Raw genomic sequence first — 16,983 nt, forward strand, 5'->3', positions numbered from 1 at the left:
CCCAATGATCAATGCCAGTAACCTGCACTGATACTGCATACTTTGCATTTATTCAACATCATAAGAATCAGCAGTATGCCATAGTCATAAGCACTAAATCCATGTACCAAATCCTTCAGCAGTCTGGCGTTTAGCTGTAGGCTGCATGTACATTCGATTATAAGTGTAATATACCTCCATGTGTAGATACCTTTAACCTTCACAGGCCCTGCAATGCTAATGGTACTAAAGCCATCTTTCTTTGTCTTTACTGTTCTATCTAATCCTGCAGACTGCTGTGTGTATGGGCCGTTAATTGTAAGATAAGTCACACAATGAATCTCAGTGTACTGATATCTAATGTACCATGTATACAGGGACTCAGGTATAGCTTCAATGTTTCTATTTGGTGACGCAGCTCAATGTCAGAAGTTAACTGTTTAGTTAACACAGATTCTTACTTTCTGACATGATAATTACAACGAACAGGCCAAGGTACCAACTGTCCACAGAATATACTGAGGGATAGCTCACCTCAAGCTTGCTATGCACTCAAGAATAAAATATTTCAGACATAAACTCTGCAAATGGTACAGCTTTTCTAGACAGCACACAACATGCTACGTCTACTCATTATGAACTTTTGGACAAGTTCTGGGGTTCATCGCTGTACTCCTGAGCAGCATTACGCTGGGCGAGGGCAGCTGCTAGCTGGAGATTCAGAAAGTAATGGCGGTGCCGTGCACGCCTTCGCTCCACTGAAGCCTTCGCAAGCGCCTTCCGCTTGTCATTGTAGATGGCCTGGCTTTGGGAAAACACAGAAGAACTGCTCAGGGAAGCTGGATAGCCACGCTCTTTCAAAAACCGCTCCAAGAACGAACGAAAGTTTGAGAAAGACTCTGGGTCATAGTCACAGCCATGGCGATTTTTGAGAATTGAAAAGAAGGAGACCAGGTAGCTGTCCAGTTCAGCGGGAGGGATTTCTTCTATGTTCCGGAAGTCCTGGTGATTTGCGGCTAGCCAGTTCTCCAGTTTACTGACTGCCCCGACCAAGTTCCCAACAGTCGTAGATGACTTGCTCTCAATGTTTGCAATGCGCGCTTTCACACTCCCGCTGGGCGCATTCCTTTTAGCAGGGACAGGTAACTGAGCTCTTCCCCTGGGCTGGACAGTGGCGTTTTCAAAGTTTTGCGGGAATGCTGGGGAGGAGACCGATGTGGGTGGACACTCTGGAACTGAAACGAAATGTCGTTGGAGTTAACAGAATCGGACGTGAAGAAGGAATACAGGTTTGTAAGATTCAGGGACATGCATCAGTGGGAAAGCGAAGAGACAGGCTGTAGGCTTGCTGGATCAGGGAGGAAAAATGACTATCTCTAGCATCGAGTGTAGATTATCATGGACAGTTGGTAACCTGGGAAAAATAACCACACAAGGCACTAGCTGTTAAAGTGCTGATCACCTGCACATGGTTTTCGAGTAGAAACTTGAGACAATATGAAATATCACATGTCCTTATGTACCCTGTACATTTAAGTGAAAAGACAGTTTTGCTGACTTTTCACATAAAAGTTTACAGACATGTTAAGTTACTAGCAAGAATACAAGACTTACATGTAGGCATTAAATGTCTTTTTTTTTCAGCCCAAATGACAGCCTGAATATGCGTGAAACGATTTGATTATCCATAAACTGTAGATGAAAGATAATCCATAAATTGTACATACGAACAAATAAAGCACCTAGCTTTCCAACCACAAAAATTGTGTTTTAAGCTCAAACTGAATATTGGTTCGTAACTACGACGTGTATGAATCCCCGAATAAGAATATGGTTGTCCAGCCTCTGATTTTACAGAGGACATTAAAAGATTTCAAGCTGTTTTTTTTCTATACAATACATTTTTTTTACATTGCAGATGCCTCAAAGACTGCGCAACACTAGAAGTTCATAAAACTACTAAAACACTATATCTATTTAGTTTACTGAACACTATGTACAAAGTTACCTCCCCCTTGATACACTGGGGAAAATCGGGGCATTGAAAAGGTGAACTACATGTTCAGTATATCCATCCACTATCAACTACAGAAAAACAGTGCAAATTTGGTCTCCCTCTTTCACCCCTATTAACATGGGTGAGAGAAAAGATGAAATGTCCAGTAACCTTGGTCCAATATTATATAACATGGACATTAGGGACTTACCACTTTCTCCAAAGGGGTGTTTTAAAATCTACATATATCCATACAGTGGACAGAGTTTTATTCATATACGTACATGTGTGTAGATTTGTGACCTTCCGACATTGGTACAGGCGTTTCCGCTCAAAACGCTAAATTCTGCATCACAGAGAAGAACGAACAACATGAAACTAGCTCCACGGAATTTTTTCTCTTTTTTTTTGTTAACTAAGCTTTATAGAACATACATAAATATGTTAGGCCTACATACATGTATATTGTACTATTTGGAGATGGCATTCACATCGTACCTATTCAGTATACTGAGGACACACCGAGTTCTGAGTCGACAGGAACGAGTATAAGAAAACTTACTTACAACTTAATAACAGATGTGAGGAATCTATGTTGAAGATGAAGTACTAAATCAGTTTTAAGGTACAGGTACAAGCAATGTTTACCCTACACTGACTTTATTTGACAAATGTATCAATAAGACTACAAAAATTCAAGCATTAACAGCTAGATGTACTATTATGATAGATTGAGGCCAGATGGTCCCAGTACACAAGCAGAAAAGTGTATATGCCCCATCTTGCATACTGAGCAACAGTCATGTTCCTTCTATAAACTGTGTGATATCCACACATAAGAAAATAACAACTCCTGTTTTTTATGACAATAAAAATCTACGTGCAATATTCTTCATGCAAATTTAAAGATCTACTTCATGAAGCACCGAAGTTCATGTTTAATACTGTCTGCTCAATCATCAAATCCGAAGTTGAACATAGGAAGCGGAGACCACATAACATTCAGGGTGTTTTTCCCAAGTATATATAGCGGTACAATATATGCATAACATTTAATTGTGACAATATTACAAATATCACAAAGCATTTCTATCCTGATGAAAGGACTACAGAATTAATAATTTCATGTCCAATGCTTAAGAGTTATACAGAAATACGGAAGGAAAAAGTGAACACTCAAAATATTTCCAAATTTATTGAAGTGTACATATGGTGAATTCTGTACAAATTAAAAACTATACAACATCAAACAGAAATGCTTTACCATAAAATAGCTTACACATACATTAATAATGAAGACCTACCACACGAATCACTACACAGAAGGGCACAATCCTGTCTTATGATACGTCTCTCTGTACCAGCTGTCAATCATAACATCTCTGGAGTGATACTATCCACAAACTAGAGTACAGTGTAGCAACTCTATACATGTCAAAAAGTTGCCAAATACCTCCAATAATATTAACTAAGAACTGTGCTTAACTCTGAACACATCATGTATGCTATGCTGATTGACAACAGGTTTGAAGCTTAAGTGCATGGGTTCTGATGTAGTCGAAGAATCATATACCTATGAAATCGCATCACACATATGTACACGACAGAAGAAAAGCATGAGGAATTCTAAAACTGCAATGTTGTACATTTACAATTCATGTAGATGTACAAAAACACCAATGAAAGCAATATTGATATAGAGTATGTATCATCATGTCTACAACCATTCAGTGTGTTCAGGAAAGAGTGTGTGGTGAGAAAATATTCTACGTTTGTGGTAAGAAAATGTAATCTCATAACTTACACAGTATATACAGTTCATATGTACAAACTAACCAAGCCTGAAATTACAACCAATGCTCATGTATAAAACTAACCAAGCCTGAAATTACGACCAATGCTCATGTACAAAACTAACCAAGCCTGAAATTACGACCAATGCTCATGTACAAAACTAACCAAGCCTGAAATTACGATCAATTCTCATGTATAAAATACAATATGATCTTCTTCTACCCTGTAATGCTTATTTCATACTTTCATCAATATTTTTCTGTTTGAATCTGACACAACCAATAGATGTAGGCATCAAGGAAATCAGAGATGGGGTGATTTGGTGATTTTTCTCCATACATCTACAATGTCGATCTAGAAAATTGGAAAGGCCTTGTAGCAATTATTTTCTGTCTACTTCCACATTTATAGTACACCTCAAAGCTGATTGGTTTTTTTTTTTTTTTTTTTTTTGCTCCTCAGATGTATCAAGCCATGTGTAAATTTGTACACGAAATTTTGTATTGATCGTTTTCAGGCTTGGATTTCCATACAATGTGCAGTAGATAAATTCAAATATATGCAAAAATCTTTCTCCGATTGTTTTTAGTGTACATGTACCCAGCTCTACAACCTTTACACACACCATCCATGTTTGTCTCATGATCTGTAAATAATTACACAGATCACATGTACATATCCATGCATCTATGAAAACAATAAATAAAAACCAATTTACAGGTGCAAATTAAATTCTTTAAAAATTTTGTGAGACAGAAAACATGACCAAGTGTCTTTATGTAGAACACATTCAAAATTGTATAAACATGTAACTGTATATGTAAAGGTTGAAGAAATCAGCAGAAGACACCAAACCATAATTCTGTTAATCAACAAAAAAAAACACAGTACATGGATCCAGTGGATGTTTGCATCAGATGCACAGATCCACAGGTTCCCTAAATCCCACATGTCAGCCCTGGGCAGCCATGACATGTGAACACATGGACAATTGCAAAAAAATTTGAAGGTTTTGATAAAAAAAACCTTGCAACTGCACACAAAGAAAAATTTATAAAATGAAGCTTTTAAGTCTACAAATGAAAGAAATTGTTAAGAAAATTAATCTTTTTTATTGGTAAACTGTCATCTTGATTCTTGTTAGTTTTAATACAGCTTGAGTTTGGGCACCACATACTTTCCAGAAGTAAAATGGTTCTGATAATACATTAGACATCTCAAAGTCACTTTCAAACCAACCCCCAAATTGGTATCATGTACATGTATGTTTTACCACTGCCTTTTTTTCAAATTTTGCCAAACATTATGAACAGAATGTGTGCATGTCACAGCTTGCTTATCCAGAGCTGAAAATGGGAACACTTTGGGGTAATCCAGGCCACAATAAGAAAACACATGCAATGGGATAGGGAAGTGTAATTGAAAGGAATGCGAATTCTACACTGACTGTGTGCTTCAATGAGACATTTGGCTGAAATTCAGGTGTTTGACAGGAAATGCTCAGAATTCGTGTGCAGCAGTTTGAACGTGACATCACCTGTCTGCATGGCTGCTGATTAACAATGATCAAGTTTATCTTTATAAGCGATGAACGTTCATGTGCACTGGAATTTACAAATGTTATCCAAATAATGACACTGTGTAACATGGTCATAGGGCCTACAAGGATTGCATGTATGTGTCACAGCTCCCACCTTTCAGTTAGACCTCTAATGGCCATCAGTCTGCGCTAATATTTCCCCTATGTCCTTATGTAAACAATGTACTTTGTCAGTAAAAAGGCTAAAAAGATTTCTAGTTTGAATTAGTGCTGTCTGTGTCATTATGTAAACAATGTACTTCTGTCAGTAAAAAGGCTAAAAGGTTTCTAGTTTGAATTACTGGTGCCTATGTCATTATGTAAACAATGTACCTTTGTCAGTAAAAAGGTTCAAAAGATTTCTAATTTGAATTACTGCTGCCTATGTCATTATGTAAACAATGTACTTCTGTCAGTAAAAAGGTTTCTAGTTTGAATTACTGCTGATGTCTTCATTCACAAACCCACAAGTGTCATGACAACAAAGGGTGCATAACTCTTCCATCTTTGCGAGTGATGAGATGGCTGGGTTAGGGTAGCAGTTCTAGAGATTTATTCACATCCTTTAATTAAATGTTATAAATATAGCCTAATGAATACATGGTGCATTCAAACCAGCTTATCTATCTGGCAACAAAATCCATTTTTAAAGGAAAAGACAGTATACCCCAAAAGAAAGCCAGTCTTAATAACTTTTAGCTATGAAATTCATTTGAGTCATAGTTTGAAGCGTCCGGGTTCCATGAAACGAGCAGGGAGCAACATGTACAAGTAGCTAAATGTGCTAAGTGCTGATTTTCACCGAATCCTAAACAGTTACATGTAAGTACTGCAGAACACCGAAACCAGGACATCTTAGCGTTAGGCACACTCTGGTTACTTTTCCTGCATGTCTTGAAGGACAATAACTTAAAAGCTATATTTTTGGTTTTTTTTTTTTTTTTGTCAAATCTTATGCAATGCCTATTTTGCCTTGGTTAAATTCATTTTGTTTTCAGCTCGAGTGCTCTAGTCACATGACCAAAGAGTGTGCTGGTGACAGGCTCAATCACTGCAAACCTGACTAAATGACTAAATTTCATAGAAGCTTTAATAAGGCATTTAAACATAGAATGCCACAGACATGTAAGATTAGAGAGTGACATTAGGGGGGAACTTAGTATGTCAACACTATTACGCATCTACCACATTTGACCTAACAACTCGTCCCCACTATTACCCACCTACCACATTTGGCCTAACTCCTCATCCCCACTATTATGCACCTAACACATTTGGCCTAACTGACAGTTGCTCATTTTGCCTGATTCTGAGAGTTCTATTGATTAAAGAAACTTGCTTTGAGTTTTTTGGTTTTTGTTTTGTTTTGTTTCGTTTTGTGTTATCAAAGCGCAGGATATCCTACAGAAACTTGAAAATTTCAATGTCACAAGTAATGTTTATTTGTCTCAACAAATGCACTTTTTCATGCAAATTTCTGGGCCAACCAAATGGCCTGCTTATGCCTGCATTCATCCCGCCCGCTGATCCGCTGAATTGGTGCCTTGAGAAGGACTGTAGAGTGGAAATCAAGACAACCTTTACGGACTAGCTGTACCAATCTTCTGTTAGGGTACTGGCTTACAGTTTGACGAATGTTGTGCTATGGCAAAAGGCCTGATGAACCTTGTACTGTTTCTGTACACCTACAAAAACATAAACATGTGTCCTGGATCCCCCCAAAGAGGTGAGTAAAGAAGAAAAAAAGCACCCACCTGTGCTGCTGCTATCCTGCTGATCAGCCGAGTCTCCGCTTGAGGTGGAGGGCACAGGCTGGGACTGAAACAATGATGCAGCATTTTCCTCGTTGCTCGGGTCAAGGCTGCTATAGTCTAATGTAAAGTTTGCGCTGGAGTCGCCAGACTCCTCCAAAGCGCTTTCACTGATTATGGACATGAGGCTCTGGTTGACAGGCTCTATGTGTAATGCTGGTGATGAAGAGGATGATGAAACTTTTCTGAGCTTGGAGGGTGAATGACTCCCGTCGGACGGACCGACGGATTCTGAAGTCCTTTTTCTAGGAGTGTTCCTTGAAACAGTGGAATCGTCGTGCCTATGCAAACTCACAGGGAAAACCGACTCATCTTCCTGAGGCTCCTCCTTTATCACAACAATGTCAGGCGACAGCCTGGCTGCCACCTCTTCCGACTGGTCCAAATGTGAAAGAATAGGGTGAGATAATGAATCGCTGTGTGGCCTTTGGATAGAGTTGTCTCCCATCCTCCGGCCATGGTGGTGGATGGGAGTTGTGTCCCTATTCACTGTAGGTGGAGCTGGTTTGTGACCTTTTAACCAGACTGGATCAGGATCTTCCCCTGAGCATTCTGAAATATTTCACAAAAGCAATTTCTATATGTCTTGAGTTGTCTAGTTACTGCACAGTGCACTGAGCATCTCGCCGTGTAAAAGCCTTGTAAAAATATCTTATTCTAACCTACTCACAGTACTGCCTCAGTGGAATCCCATACAATAGACGCCAGGCCTACTCACAGTACTGCCTCAGTGGAATCCTATACAACAGACGCCAGGCCTACTCACAGAACTGCCTCAATGGAATCCCATACAACAAACACCAGGCCTACTCACAGCACTGCCTCAGTGGAATCCCATACAACATATGCCAGGCCTACTCACAGCACTGCCTCAGTGGAATCATATACAATAGACACCAGGCCTACTCACAGTACTGCCTCAGTGGAATCCTATACAACAGACGCCAGGCAACAGACGCCAGGCCTACTCACAGTACTGCCTCAGTGGAATCCCACACGATAGACACCAGGCCTACTCACAGAGCTGCCTCAGTGGAATCCCATACAACAGACACCACGCCTACTCGCAGTACTGCCTCAGTGGAATCCCATACAACAGACACCACGCCTACTCACAGTACTGCCTCAGTGGAATCACATACAACAGACACCACGCCTACTCACAGTACTGCCTCAGTGGAATCACTCACAATAAACACCAGGCCTACTCACAGTACTGCCTCAGTGGAATCCCATACAACAGACACCAGGCATACCCACAGTACTGCCTCAGTGGAATCCCATAAAATAGACACCAGGCCTACTCACAGAGCTGCCTCAGTGGAATCACATACAACAGACACCAGGCCTACTCACAGTACTGCCTCAGTGGAATCCCACACGATAGACACCAGGCCTACTCACAGTACTGCCTCAGTGGAATCCCATACAATAGACACCAGGCCTACTCACAGAGCTGCCTCAGTGGAATCCCATACAACAGACACCACGCCTACTCGCAGTACTGCCTCAGTGGAATCCCTTACAATAGACACCAGGCCTACTCACAGTACTGCCTCAGTGGAATCCCATACAATAGACACCAGGCCTACTCACAGAGCTGCCTCAGTGGAATCACATACAACAGACACCAGGCCTACTCACAGTACTGCCTCAGTGGAATCCCATACAATAGACATCAGGCCTGCTCACAGTACTGCCTCAGTGGAATCACATACTATGGACACCAGGCCTACTCACAGTACTGCCTCAGTGGAATTACATACAACAGACGCCAGGCCTACTCACAGCACTGCCTCAGTGGAATCATATACAATAGACACCAGGCCTACCCACAGTACTGCCTCAGTGGAATCACATACAACAGACGCCAGGCCTACTCACAGTACTGCCTCAGTGGAATCACATACACCCACAGTACTGCCTCAGTGGAATCACATACAACAGACGCCAGGCCTACTCACAGTACTGCCTCAGTGGAATCACATACAATAGACACCAGGCCTACTCACAGAGCTGCCTCAGTGGAATCCCATACAATAGACACCAGGCCCGGGATCAGGAGGGGATATTACACTTACGTCAACATTTGAAATCACTTTAACTTAGTTATTTCTTATGTGACAAGGTTAAAACATTGCTTGACAACATCAATTCTGGGAAAGTTATTGTTCAACAAAATTCAGCTAAAATAACCGAAAGGTCTATGATGGTTTTATGGTCTCAGGGCCAGTAATGACACCCCACTCAGCCACAAAAAAAAAAAGCATAGAATCAGCCAATGCTTGGCATGTTGGCCATATTACGACATACTATTTATTTACTTCATTAATGTGAATACAGTACTGTACTAATACTGCACATTAAAAATTTGAATATCATAAGTAAACTACTGTTCTTCACCGGCATATAATTTAGCCAGAATTTGAAATCTGGTCATCGCATTTCCAATTTTCTCCTATTTTCTCTATCGCTCCCATGTTAATTTGGTCAGAATGGGGCGTCTCAGAGACACTGAGACACCCCTCTGACTACACTTATGTTGACAGGGTACAAGTGTCTCATGAACACATGACAAAATACCACAGCACCTTACACTGAAATGACATGCCTCTCACATTTTGATCAATATGACTACAAAGGCGCAAGCTGATATATGCCTGAACATTACAAAAAGAGACAACAAATTTAATGTGTGTATGCTCATGGTTTTATGTAATATTCAGCAATTAGCAGTGGTTGGAATTGAAAAGAGCAACTTTCAACGCAATATATGCACTTTCTCAATTTTCATTTTGGAGACAGAAGTACACTGGTTCAGGTTGCCCAGTTTCAGGTCTTCATAAAAGTATAATTTTATTAGATTTTATACAATAATGCTCTCAGAATATGCTTGAATAAACATTTTGAAAACATATAAAGAGGTGGAAGAATTACAGCAGATTTACTTTTGACACTTGTACTTATGAAAAATGGAGACGTACGTTTCATTTTTATTTCTACGGTGATTTATCTAAGGAGTCCCTCCCTGGTTCCATTTTGTTTATGTTTCATAAATTATACATCTACATATTAAAATAAAATAAAAAAGTTGGTACATGTATATATATATTTAAAGAAAGGTTGAAGATTTACAGCAGCTTTACTTTTGACCTTTGTACCTGTGAAAAATGGAGATGTACATTTTATGTTTATTTCTATGGTGATTTTTTCAGTTTTTTTAGCTTATATGATCAATGAAGTATGCTCATCGTTTAAGTTCACTCATAACACAATAACACGCTAGAAGGTGCATACAGGTGTACACACATGAATCATCCACTAGCTAATGAGGGGGCTGGAAATGACTGTTTTCAACTAGGGAGCCAATGATCTATTTGATACCTAATCTGGCTCCTAGGGATAAGGAATTGATGTGGTAACATCACATTTTCCAGGAGCCAAACTAGAAATTTACGGACATTTGACTCCTACAATGCTTTCATTTCAAAACCATAATGATACAGTTCCTTTAGCCTTGCACTCTGCTATTTTTATTCATTACCTAATGATATAGCTCCTTTCGCCTTGTACTCTGCTATCCTCAGGTCCACCCATATTGCAAACTGTGACAAGATGACAGGCTCACTGCAGAGTTCTCCAATAATACAGGCAAACTTGTTCTGCACTCTCTCCAGCGTCACTCCCATTGTGTTAAAATATAAAAACTTTCAGGACTAGAACTTTTAAAACTACAATCTGAAAAATACAAGATATCAAAGAAATGAAAAAGAAAACCATTGAAATGGGTGCAAAATGTAAATAAGTAAATGTCTGTTATTTTTTGTTTGTTCTTTTGTTCGTTTTTTTTTTTTAAGTTTTTTTCAAAATCATAGGCTTCTCATTAAATTTTTCTATCTGTGTCCCATTTAACAGATGCCGCCAGACCTAAATTTAATTTCACAATGGGAATATCAGAAAGCTTTGCATGATCAAAAGCCTCACAATATTTCCTGTCGACTCTTAATTTGGGTTAGGCTTTTGTATCAACTTACAAGCGGGAAAGGGTCAAGGACGTTTGAGATACGCGCGTGGTTACATTTGCAGTCGACGAACACAATTTCAATCGTTATAGGCTTGTGCTGTTTACATTCTTAAGGCATAAACGCGCAGTTAGAAGTTATCTTACATGTCTACATACTTACATATCCGATTATTCCAGATAAGCGGGATAATTTGCAATTTATCTGGCGACCAAATCGGCCCACCTGCATTATCTTTCCTTCTCGTCTACTAATCCTAATGTACCTCCGAACATTAGAGAGCTCTTTGTAGGGAGCACTCATTATTTGGTAGTGCTGGAGCACCTTTTGACAAAAATATGACGGAATAAAACACGATGAAAGTTGAACGCAGCAAAACGATTTTCTATTCTGAAAGGTTTAACTATTATCCAAGATTAAGTCGCAGACGATTAAAGTCTAATACGTTCCATGGATAGTGAACAAACGATCATGTTATAATAGCATATGTAAACATTCATTATTAACACAGCAAGGAACCTCACATGTCGACAATTCCGCCAGCAGGTGAAAAAACGCTCTCCCGAGAAAAGTCGCTTTTGCTCCATAAGTCGAGGACTTAGGTCCGTTTTGACACATGAGATATTTTACACGTAACTCTGCACTGGTATTACACTTTTTATTCTTTTTGTTTTAATGAGGTGAACAAACGATGTGTAAAATGATATAGATAACTGTACAACAGCGATGGTAGGCTTACACACGCATACTATCGTGAAAAAGGCACAAATACTTATTCTTTCAATTCTACATGCAAATTGTTTTCAATAACATTTTTTTCACATTTCATTAGCGGATGGATTTTAAACATAAAGCATACTCGATTTTAACGTATAAGATAACAGTTGTCAGAAAGCATTAGATGGACTTCAATAGACAATAAATTCAGTTTGTTACATCACTAGATTTGCCTGCTTTTATGTACACCAAGTCATGAAAGTATGCTGAATAACACATAGGCCTGAACACCATCCCGGGCTGGAGTTGAAATGCATTTGTCCCATAACTAAAACATAAACACAAGGATGTCTAATGTTTGTTTTAACTGTTTTAATTTTGAAAATGTAGGCCTATAACTTTAATTTCGAATGTATTTTTCAGTTTAAAAGTAAAATATATAAGAAGCCTTTATATGAATTTTAATATGATTTCAGACCAACCTTTTCAACGACTAAAGCATTTTTCAGTGCAATTTATGCATACAATTATTATGTAAATGAAGCTAAAAAAGATTTGCTTGGGTCATTAAACATGCAAGCTTCATAAAACTCTCTGAATTGTTTCTCTACACTCCAGAGTTTTCCCAGAACGTTTCAAAACATTGGTTGCAGAGGTGGTTGTAAAGGTTGAAGAATTAAGGTACATTTCATCAATAATACAACTTTCTAGAAAACGTAAATTTTCAGTACCCATTAATCTAAGGAGCCCCTCCTTGGTTCCGTTTCGTTTTGATTTCAAAAATTATACATATATATTTTAAAATAAAATAACAAAAGTTGGTACAAGTATATATACATAAAGACAATTAAAATGTGTTTATATGTAAAATAAAATATGTATATCTGTCTAAATATCAATATGCACCTGTAAACGAATCATACAAGGACCATCCACGTGGTCAATAAGGTCAGAGGTTGCAACATAGCCTAGATCATAACAAACTCTTTCGTTAAATGAAGGTATTGCATATACTTGTTTTGGTACCTTTTCCTTCAATGTCTTTCATCTGTACTGTTTTTTGTTGAATAAAATGTTTCTGTGTGCATGTTATTGTGGTTAAGCAACTTGTCAAGCGCCAATATAAGATAGAAACGTCGGAATGTTTCATTGTTTACTAGCTTTCCAGTGGCTGAATACATTGCGCTTAAGTCCTTGCTCTTCATTTTATTACATGCAGAGAATATTAGAATGAGAGGTCCAATGTAAGCCAGATTAGAATATCTGCGTTCCACGTTTAAAAGGTTAGTGAAACATTATGTTTTCTAGTGGGCCTAAATTTTATATTTAGGCGCATAGTTCATGACATTATTTCATCTTGGATAATTTACAATAATTACAATTGTAATGAGGACAAATAATATATAAAGGACTGGGAGCTTAATTTTGTCATCGTAAACTACCATTTCAGGCATGAAAGTGTATACATTATAATCTCTTAATATATTGTAAACATCGTAAATCATATATGTTTATATAAATAACGGGTATCCCCATATTTTTTCTGATATATTGTGATTGTACTTTTTAAAATGGTATTTTTCCGTTAATAGACTGGAGAGTCTTGTTCTAATTTATGGTATTTAATTGAGCAAATATAAGGTAAGGGGATTGGGGCAAAACGGACTGGTGTGCCGTTTTGCCCCTACCCACTGCGGTCCGTTTTGCCCCAAGTTTTGAATTAGCTTTAACGTTGACACCTTTCAAAAGTAGCTCACCAATCGCTCACCACGTGGTCATTTTTTTAGCTTAATGATATGGTCGTGAAAACTTGTTCAACATTGCAATTATAGGTACCCACAAAATCTTTGAGCACTGGGGGGTAAAATCATGCTTACCATAGATCCAAGGTGATCGAAATGTTGTCCGGACTCTAGGACAACTATTTGTCGACATTTGTCAGCGACAGCAACGTTTATGTTGTACAAATAGTTATATCTAACACTAGAAATGACAATACAGATGGTAGCACAAGTCGCGTAAGCTGTGGAGTTAAAGTCCCGTTTTGCCCCACGGATCCGTTATGCTCCAGTCTCCCCTACATGTAAATGTGTGCATGTTGGCCTATGCAAGAAAACGCCGGAGAGTCTGGAATAAACCACGTACCGAGCTTTTGGCAAGTGACACGAACTTTCACACGTGTGACATACAGACTTGAACTCCACACTGCAGTAGAGAATGAAGGAGCGCAAGGCTGTGTAAACGAGCTTATGAACAACGTCAGCGTCTTAATTATTGTCACCAAGGATCGCCACGTTCCAGATCGTGGTAGTCTATAAGGGTATGCACAGCCTATTTACTTTCGATCATGTTTTGTTTTATGTAATAAACATAGCCAAACAATAAAAGGAAGAAAGTAATCGTAATCAAACATTGGCTATCTACAACACATATAAAACCACCGGTATGGCATGGACTAAAACTTGCACATCTCTTTGTATTTTTCATGTATGAACTATTTCGTAAAACAACATGTATTCATGCAGGGCACTCCAGCGGTGTTTTTTGAAAATATCCTATTTTATATAACTAAACATCTAAAGAAATGTAATTGACATGAATCATAAACGTTGGGTGCTTAATTTGACAGTATATATTGTTGTCAAATATTTCCGAAAATGTGGATAATGTGCCTTATAGGGATGTAGAAAGTTCTGCGCTTTCTTGTCCACTCCATTGTCTTACAAGATAATGCCACATAGTTAGAAAATACTTAATTATAGTGTATAATCTTGACATGGTCTGTAGCCGATATACTCTATATGATCTGAGGATTAGTTTGATGCCTTGGAAGTTGTGCTGTGTAAAATAGGGACAAAGATATACAGCCAAATATAGATATGTGAATTTTCTGACACATGCCACATCATGATACCCATATAATTACCTCTCCAAAGCCATGGGGTGGTAGGGTGTCCGCTTCGGGAGCGGTAGATCCAGGGTCAATCCGGGATCGAGTCAGGATGAAGGGGATAGTGCAATGACTGGTTGAACCGTATCAGTAAAACGTTCTGCAACAAGAAGGCACATTACATGCACTCTAAGGGCTCCTTCGTCGTCATACGACTGAAAAAATAGTTAAGTTACAACGTTAAACCCAAAGCACTCACTTACTCTCCAATGCCATGATAGGACACAAATAAAGCTCCTTGCACCACGGTCAACTAGGCCTATAACTCTCCAAAACGATATAATTATAGCCACGATTCTTGAACTTAGTTATGACTTTAACTTAAACAGAAAAAGAAATGTTCGACGTAGGCATATATATATATAGAGAGTTAGGATTAAATCAGACATGGATTGGTGAACTCCGTTTAGGTCTCAGTTAGAAACTCTAATAATGGGTGCTGTTTTTGTTCTTTTTTTTCCTTTTACACTTTTTACTTATTACATAGATCCATGCACTGAAAAATTGGCCGAGATCCCTCCGGGTTTCGAGCTTATAACTGACAGCAAGGCATGTCAGTTGATGACTGCATTCGACCAACCCATGAAACATAGTCCAGAGGCATATATAGCGACTGATTTTTCATTTCCAGATTCTGTGCATTTAAGCCTTCTCCATAGAAAATGTAGCTCTCTCCCCGCACCCAAAAAGACACACCGTATATCAGTTTTATGTTAAAACTGACATTGACGTGTACAAATTAATATTTATTAATTGTGTTATTCACCTATATCTGTATATATATATATATATATATATATATATATATATATATATATATATATATATATATATATATATATATAGATATAAGGACTCTCGCTATGTCAGTTGCTATGCTATATATACCGTATAGACCTACTCAAAACATCACACCCCTACAGTATAAAGAAAGTTATTAGGTTATACACCATGCTTAAATGTAATGCAAATTTCTCTTAATTTAGATTTTTTTTTTGGATTGGTGTTTTACGCTGTTCTCAAGAATATTTCACTTGTACGACGGCGGCCTGCATTATGGTGGGTGGAAAACGGGCACAGCCCGGGGGAAACCCACGACCATCCGCAGGTTGCTGTTAGACCTACCCACGTGCGGCCGGAGAGGACGCCAACATGAGCTGGCCTTGAACTCACAGCGACCGCATTGGTAAGAGGCTTCTGGGTCACTACGCTGCGCTAGCGCGCTAACCTTATAGCAAGGCCATAACGTAGGGTTTGTCGTGGAGAGAGTAAATTGTTATCCAAGGGAGAGAATTTTGGCGAATATACCAAAACTCGAATGGAGGATAGATTAATTACAATACAACTCGTCATTACAGTGCGAATTATTCGCAGCGTTGACAATATTTAATATGTAGACGCCGGATGATCTAGACGCACGTATAGATGAATACCTAGCCATACCCATTCAAGATATAATCTATATACTTTCCAGGGATTTCATCAACAATTGGAAGAATACGTAAGTTCTTGCTCGAGGATGTCGTCAGTAGGCCTATGGACTAAAACTATGAACTATACTTTAAATACAAAAGTCACAAAATATAAAAAGTTTTTTTTTCCAACCTGTGAATGTAAATTGAATGAATGATTATGATTTACTAATGCTACGTCGGCAGGAATCTAAACTGAAGAAAAATACATAAAAAAGGTTGATACATACATTCTCTCAATCCATTCAGAGTCAAGAGGTTATGGTACTTTAAGTAAATTTTGAAGAAGTAAAGTTATTACGAACTGCAACGCCTTGAGTTGAGTGATTACGTGAGCGTTGCATTCTGTATAATTAACTTTGCAATTTATTGAAAAAGTACAGACTCAAAAAAACTGACTCGGAAAAAGCTTCTTATATTTTTGGAATCCGTTGGTGCATGATGCATGATGGTATATTTATTACGCTATGCATGCAACTTTTATTACAAAACCAGTTATTACCCATGAGTTTGTACAGTAGGCTACATGTATATGTAATGCATAGACTTCATGTTCCGTGGTTGACTTTATTAATCCTCTTAACCTCGCCATAGGACAGCACTGGGAGGTTAGAGCAAGGAAACATGACTGGTTGGCAAGGTATCAGTATAATGTGATTGGGT

General features: G+C 38.5%; 1 protein-coding gene across 6 annotated transcripts in view; it reads right to left on the minus strand.

Moving 5' to 3' along the window:
- Window positions 1–11,427, minus strand: part of LOC135463292 (uncharacterized) — a 49,349-nt gene extending 37,922 nt beyond the window's left edge. For 5 of the 6 annotated variants that reach the window (XM_064740547.1, XM_064740549.1, XM_064740551.1 and 2 more), the window contains exons 1-3: window positions 11,344–11,427; window positions 10,704–10,897; window positions 7,103–7,711 (exon numbers count right to left, since the gene is read on the minus strand). In XM_064740547.1, the coding sequence (XP_064596617.1) occupies window positions 7,103–7,711; window positions 10,704–10,848 (754 nt within the window). In that variant the 5' untranslated portion in view covers window positions 10,849–10,897; window positions 11,344–11,427. Of the gene's footprint in view, window positions 1–85; window positions 1,215–7,102; window positions 7,712–10,703; window positions 10,898–11,343 lie in introns of those variants that run through there. The other variant, XM_064740546.1, reaches the window with a different exon arrangement.
- Window positions 11,428–16,983: the final 5,556 nt, after the last annotated feature.

The sequence above is a fragment of the Liolophura sinensis genome, chromosome 3, assembly GCF_032854445.1.
Source record: "Liolophura sinensis isolate JHLJ2023 chromosome 3, CUHK_Ljap_v2, whole genome shotgun sequence".
NCBI lineage: Eukaryota > Metazoa > Mollusca > Polyplacophora > Chitonida > Chitonidae > Liolophura > Liolophura sinensis.